The 7,163-nt window shown below is 41.7% G+C and overlaps 1 protein-coding gene across 2 annotated transcripts in view; it reads right to left on the bottom strand.

The window, feature by feature from the left end:
• Window positions 1-7,163, bottom strand: part of SNX27 (sorting nexin family member 27) — a 57,685-nt gene that overhangs the window by 39,988 nt on the left and 10,534 nt on the right. For both annotated transcript variants that reach the window (XM_011937888.1, XM_011937887.1), the window contains exon 2: window positions 1,418-1,610. In XM_011937888.1, the coding sequence (XP_011793278.1) occupies window positions 1,418-1,610 (193 nt within the window). The remainder of the gene's footprint in view (window positions 1-1,417; window positions 1,611-7,163) is intronic.

Here is a 7,163-nt window from a genome sequence, read left to right as displayed (position 1 = left end):
TAGCCAGGATGGTCTTGATCTCCTGACCTCGTGATCCGCCCGTCTCGGCCTCCCAAAGTGCTGGGATTACAGGCTTGAGCCACCGCGCCTGGCCCCGAACTAGTATTTAGAGAAAAACCTACTGAACAGCTACCAAATAATGCAACTCTATAATGTAGCAAGGAAAGGTCTCTTCCCTGAGCCACAAGATGAGCTATCTTATTGAAGAGATCTGTGTCATTTCCCTGCCTTTCTAGACAAATGTTTCACCATCCATATCCACAGACTCCTGATGTATCATTTGGAGGCACAGAGATAACAAGTACATTTCAATACAGGGCCAGGTGCAGTGGTTCATGCCTGTAATCCCAGGACTTTGGGAGGCCAAGGTGGGCAGATCGCCTGAGGTTAGGAGTTCGAGACCAGCTTGGCCAACATGGGGAAACCCCGTCTCTACTAAAAACACAAAAATTAGCCGGGCATGGTGGTGCGCTTCTGTAGTCCCAGCTACTTGGGAGGCCGAGGCAGGAGAATCGCTTGAACCTGGGAGGTAGAGGTTGCAGTGAGCCAAGACCATGCCACTGCACTCTAGCCTGGGCAACAGAGCAAGATTCTGTCTCAAAACAAAAAAAAACAAAAAATTCAATACAGAAGTATTAGTATCTACGTTTAGCCTGCTTAGAACAAGGGCACTCTAGATTACCTACAACTCAGCAAACCTATCTATGAATACCTGTAAAATGAATAAAGTTTTCAGGTAGGATACACCAGTAAGCCAAGAATCATTTAAAAATAAAATGTCTTAAATATTAAAAATGTCTTAATATTGCCCACTTAGTTCCCAAATCAATTCAGCATATTGCTGAGTCTATATATATAACCCAAAAATAAAGGTCCATGTAATCCCAGCACTTTGGGAGACAGAGGCAGATGGATCACGAGGTCAAGATATCGAGACCATCCTGGTCAACATGGTGAAACCCCGTCTCCACTAAAAATATAAAAATTAGCTGGGTGTGGTGGCGTGTGCCTATAGTCCCAGCTACTCAGGAGGCTGAGGCAGGAGAATCGCTTGAACCCAGGAGGCGGAGGATGCAGTGAGCCGACATTGTGCCACTGCACTCCAGCCTGGTGATAGAGCAAGACTCCGTCTTAAAAAAAAAAAAAAAAATGTCCATTAGGCATCACCAAGTGCATCAAAAACTAAACATTCATTTTTCTGTTGTTGTTAAGCATTAAACAAACCAATGAAACAGGCTACTGATCACTGTACTGGACATTTCAGTTTTGCCTTCAAAGTTCAGATCGTTCAATACTTAGTCAGAAACCTGACTTACATTCAGTATTGAGTTTCCGGAAACTCAGCTATGCAGTTTAGAAGCTGCATATCTAGAACCTACGTCTACTCAATATAGTAGAGTTTGATGGTTTGGATTACCTTTTTCTAGATATTCTTCCAGTCCCCGACGTCGGGCATCTAATTGTTGTTCTGATAATGAAAATGGCCACTTCCCTGGGAGTCGGGGAAATGTAAAGTTGGCAAACTCTCTCTTCAGGTTCTGGTGTAGGATAGCAAATTCCCGGTACCGCTTAGAACACAGCTGCCTCCCTGCCATGTAAACATTATATACCTAGTGAAGGAGAAGAACAAAAGAAAAGCATACTTAATACAAATTAAATCACAGAATCATCTTGTCACGCTTAGATGATATTGGTTAGATGCATTCTACTATGCATTTAACAAAAACTATATTCAAGGTCACTTTAAAGTAAGACTTACTTTCGACAAACATGTATAAAGTTGTATGTATAAAAAAGGACTATCCCCTTTTCAAAAAGAGCATGATGTTCTTTTTGTGTTTTGGGGTTTTTTTGAGATGGAGTCTCACTCTGTTGCCCGGGCTGGAGTGCAGTGGCATGATCTCGGCTCACTGTAACCTCTGCCTCCTGGGTTCAAGCGATTCTCCTGCCTTAGCCTCCAGAATAGCTGGGATTACAGGCATCCGCCACCACACCTGGTCAATTTTTGTATTTTTAGTAGAGAAGGGGTTTCACCATGTTGGCCAGGCTGGTCTCGACCTCTTGACCTCAGGTGATCCACCCACCTCGAACCACCGCACCCAGTAGGAGGAGGGTGATCTTATTTTTGCTATTAGAATGACCTCTAGCATACTTTTAAATAACTTCAAAGGCAATTACCAGTTTTTAAGGGTGGATTTTACTTTTAGAAAGTTAAAAGTCATTTGAAGCCAATGTGGTAAATATAGTGAGTGAATAAGCAAGCAAATTTGAAAGGAGCTGAAAACCTAGGGTTGATTATAAAGCAATGTAACTGATACTTGTGTGTGGCCTAAACTGGCTCTAAAGTTGATTCCAAAGAAAAGGCCTAAAAAATGACTTAAGCGGCCTGGGCATGGTGGCTCACGTCTATAATTCCAGCGCACTTTGGGAGGCTGACAGGCAGGCAGATTGCTCGAGTCCAAGAGTTCGAGACCAGCCTGGGCAGCATGGCAAAACCCTGTCCCTACAAAAAAATACAAAAATGGAGCTGGGCATGGTGGCATGCACCTGTAGTCCCAGGAGGCTAAGGTGGGAGGATTGTTTGAATCCAGGAGGCAGAGGAAGCAGTGAACCACGATCCTGCCACTACACTCCAGCCTGGACAACAGAAGGAGACACTGTCTCAAAAAAACCAAGTGATTTAAGCAACAGTGGAATTTTTGTTAGTAAACAGATAATGTGAAAAGCAAAATAAAAGCTAAGACCTTGAAAATAATTTAATTCAAGCCATATAGTCTCTGCCTCCTCTATCCCACATCCCTATATCCCTGTTTCTCTGACCCCAAAAAGTTATCATATCCAAACATGTTCATGATTCCCTTGCTTTTCTTTTTATATTTTTTTGCATTTATATATAATCCTTAAATTTTTATATTTTAATTTTAAAGGTATTTTGGTTTTATAAAAATAGAGTATCACGATGAGACTTTAAAGGATTTACTTTTTTCACTTAATATTATACTACAGTCTCATCACAACATTACATGTCTTTGTGGTATACTCTGTTGCATACAGCATTTTGTTGTGTGAATATATCATAGTTGCTCATTTGTTTTCAATCTGTTCTCCCACTCATGAGCACTCAGGTTGTTTCTGGATTTTAGTTACTGTGAACAATGCTGCTGTTAACATTTGTATAAATGCCTCCTGATGTACATGCAAAAGATATTCTTCTGAGTATAACCCTAAGTGAACTGCAGAGTTATATGGATATTCAATCTCAGGAGATAATGCCAAAATGTAAGCTAAAGTGGTTGTACCAATTTATTCTCTTTCAGCAATATATAAAAAGATCCTCTTAATTTTGCCAATGGAATTGGTGTGAAAAGATTTCTTACTGTGATCCTAATTTACATTTCTCTAATTACTAATGATGTTGAATAACTCTTCATATACTTATTGACCATGTGAGTGTCATTTTTTGTAAAGTACCTACTCATGCGTTTTGCTTACCTTCATATTAAGTTTTTTTGCTTTTCTTATTGATTTATGGAGTTCTTTATATATTGACACAGTGTTTCATTTGTGTGTATTGTGAATATCTTCTTCCAGTTTGTCACTGGTCTTTTTTTCTTTTTTTTTTTTTTTTTTGAGACGGAGTCTCGCTTCTGTCGCCCAGGCTGGAGTGCAGTGGCACGATGTCTGCTCACTGCAAGCTCCGCCCCCAGGTTCACACCATTCTCCTGCCTCTGCCTCCCAAGTAGCTGGGACTCCAGATACCCACCACCATGGCCAGCTAATTTTTTTGTATTTTTAGTAGAGACAGGGTTTCACCGTGTTAGCCAGGATGGTCTTGATCTCTTGACCTCGTGATCCGCCCGCCTTGGCCTCCCAAAGTGCTGGGATTACAGGTGTGAGCCACTGCACCTGGCCTGTCATTGGTCTTTTCACTCTATTTAAGGTTTTTTAAATTCTAGAAAGAGTCCAATTTATCAGTCTTTTTATAACCAACACTTTGTGTCTTAAGAAACTTTTTCTATTCCCAAGATCAATAAGCTATTCACCAATACTTTTGTGAATATTTTCACTAAGAGCTTTTAATTTTTTGTTTTGTCATTTAAGTCCTTAATCCATCTGGAACTTATTCCTCTATATAATATGAAGTAAAGTTCCACTGGTATTTCTTTTAAAGTCAAAAATATTTAAAATCAATTTTTAATCAAATTATCCCTAAATAAAAATATTCTCCATTTACAGAACAAGCTGTGGACTTCCAGGTGGTAATTAACCTCCCATTAAATACAAGCAGAAAACTGGGCACAATATAGGCAACAACTATTTTCAGACACTGGACAACAGGCAGCTAAGAATTGTGATCCCTGAGAAAAGGGAAGCAAACAAGATGAGCCGGTGAGCCCTAACATCATCTCAGCTTTCTGCCTAGAGGTAACTCCTAAATTGCAGCTCAGGGAGGGGTACCCAAACAGAGTTTGGCAACTTCACTGAGTTGAATAAACAGAGACTGAAGTTCAAGGAGGCCAAAGCAGCTAGAATTTGCAGGACTAAGCATGTACGAGGGAGCTAAAGCAAGACAGCTCCAGAAATCTGTATTAAGTTCCCTTGAATTTTGACTGAATAACAATCTAAGGAAAAAGCTATTATAAGCCGGGAGTGGTAAATAAACAATTCCCAGAGTTCAGGCAGTTTACAGAATCATTCAACTTCCCTCCAGCCAGAATAAAGAGACCTCCCTAAATCTGTATGGAATTCAGAAGGGAACTCAAAAAGACCATGCTTTAGGAGCGGAGCCAAACTGGTTCTAGAGTAAAAGGTACTCTAAACTACTCAAAAAGAGCTTGAAAACAAAGCTAAAAAGGACCAAAGTAATCTTTAGGTAGCTTAACTGTATGCCAGGAAAAAAAAAAAAAAAATCCAACACTCTTTAAAGAAAGATAACAAAATCTAGCAACCCAATAACACTGCATTCACAATATACAATATCCTATCAAAAATTACTAGACATATAAAAAAGCATGAAAATTTGACCTATGACCAGGATAAAAATTAGTCAGTAGAAACAGGCTCAGAAATTACCAACACAAAGGAATCAGTGGATAAGGACACTAAGCAGCTATTAAGAAGAGAGGTTAAGAAGTGTATTAAGAAGTGGGATCTTTAAGAGGTCATGGCAAAACTCTCCACTTTGGGAGGCCGAGGCGGGCGGATCATGAGGTCAGGAGATCGAGACCATCCTGGTTAACACGGTGAAACCCCATCTCTACTAAAAATACAAAAAAAATTAGCCGGGTGTGGTTGCGGGCACCTGTCGTCCCAGCTACTCAGGAGGCTAAGGCAGGAGAATGGCGGGAACCCGGGAAGTGGAGCTTGCAGTGAGCTGAGATCCCGCCACTGCACTCCAGCCTGGGCGACAGAGCAAGACCGCGTCTCAAAAAAAAAAAAAAAGAGGTAATGGCAAAACTCTCATGATTAATGTCATGATTGAGGCAGTGAGACAGTGGGTTATTTATCTCAGGAGTTTGGGCCCCCTTTTCTCTCTGTCTCACATGCATTTCCTTACTTGGGAATGCCTTCTTCCATGTTATAACACAACAAAAAGGCCTTCACCAGATGTGGCCCCTTGATATTAGACTTCCTAGGCTCTAGAACTGTGAGCCAAATAATCTCTTTTCTTTATAAATTACCTACAATCTGTGTTATTCTATTACAGCAGCAAAAACAGGCTAAGACAGGCAGTAAATCCTCTCATTCAGAGTACACAGGCACAGATCCACTTCTTCTGGGGAAGGAGTAAAACTAAAATACTCTATACCCGTGGGGAGAGGCAGGAAACCATATTAGGCCCAGGTTCCTCCACTATTACTAAGCAGAGGTCTGCTATAGCTGAGGGAGGGACAGGAAACTCTTTCCCAAGACTAACCACAGATACAAGGCCAAGTTTGGCTAAAGTAAGAAGGAAGGGCAAAAGAATTAGGACACAGAGACACAGACTCTGCCTAAGCCTAAGGGTGAACTACACAACATCTACCTCTACCATGAGTCTAGGCCCAAGTAAAAAGCAAGAGCAGTCTACCAGTAGCAGAGGGGTAAGAATGCAAAGAGACAACTTCTCTGTGGTACTGGTATGCACAGGTGGCTGAAAGTCTGAGGACAAAAAAACCCTCCAGGGCCGGCTGGGCACCATAGCTTACACCTGTAATCCCAGCACTTTGGAAGGCCAAGACAGGCGGATCACGAGGTCAAGAGATCGAGACTATCCCGGCCAACATGCTGAAACCCCACTCTACTAAAATTACAAAAATTAGCTAGGCGTGATGGTGCAGGCCTGTAGTCCCAACTACTCGAGAGAGTGAAGGAGGAGAATCACTTGAACCCGGGAGGTAGAGGTTGCAGAGAGCTGAGATTGCGCCATTGCACTCCAGCCTGACGACAGAGCAAGACTCTGTCTTAAAAAAAAAAAAACCCTCCAGGCTGGGCACAGTGGCTCTTGTCTATAATCCCAGCACTTTGGGAGGCCAAGGCAGGAGGATCACTTGAGCCCAGGATTTTGCCTGGGCAAAATGGTGGGACTCTGTCTCTACAAAAAGTTAAAAAAAAATCAGCCAGATGTGGTGACGTGTGCTTGTGGTCCCAGCTACTTGGTAGGCTGAGGCTGGAGGAATGCTTAAGCCAGGAAGTCAAGGCTGCAGAGAGCCATTATTGTGCAACTGCACTCCAGTCTGAGAGACAGGAGAGTTTGTCTCAAAAAATAAATAGATAAATAAATAAATAAATATTTTAAAACCTCCAGAACCCTAGCCCTCACTCTAAGCACAAGGCAATAGCAACCCATTGCTAGAGAAACTTAAGGTCTATGGCACAGTAAAGGTAATGATAGCTATAACAAAATCCAAGCCCAGCTTAACTGACTAAATTCCCTAACAGAAGAGCATTGCCCATTTCCAAGTTCAAACACTATTTACTTCAGTCATCTCTACTATTATTCTACATATGATGCCTGACATTCAGTTAAATATTACAGGACAAAAATGCAAAAACAAAAAAACAAACAAAAAACAGGCTGGGTGCGGTGGCTTACACCTGTAATCCCAGCACTTTGGGAGGCCGAGGTGGGTGATCACCTGAGGTCAGGAGTTCAAGACCAGCCTGACCAACATGGAGAAACC

The sequence above is a fragment of the Colobus angolensis genome, unplaced genomic scaffold (assembly GCF_000951035.1).
Source record: "Colobus angolensis palliatus isolate OR3802 unplaced genomic scaffold, Cang.pa_1.0 Scaffold169, whole genome shotgun sequence".
NCBI lineage: Eukaryota > Metazoa > Chordata > Mammalia > Primates > Cercopithecidae > Colobus > Colobus angolensis.
This window is presented reverse-complemented; position numbering and strand designations above follow the sequence as displayed.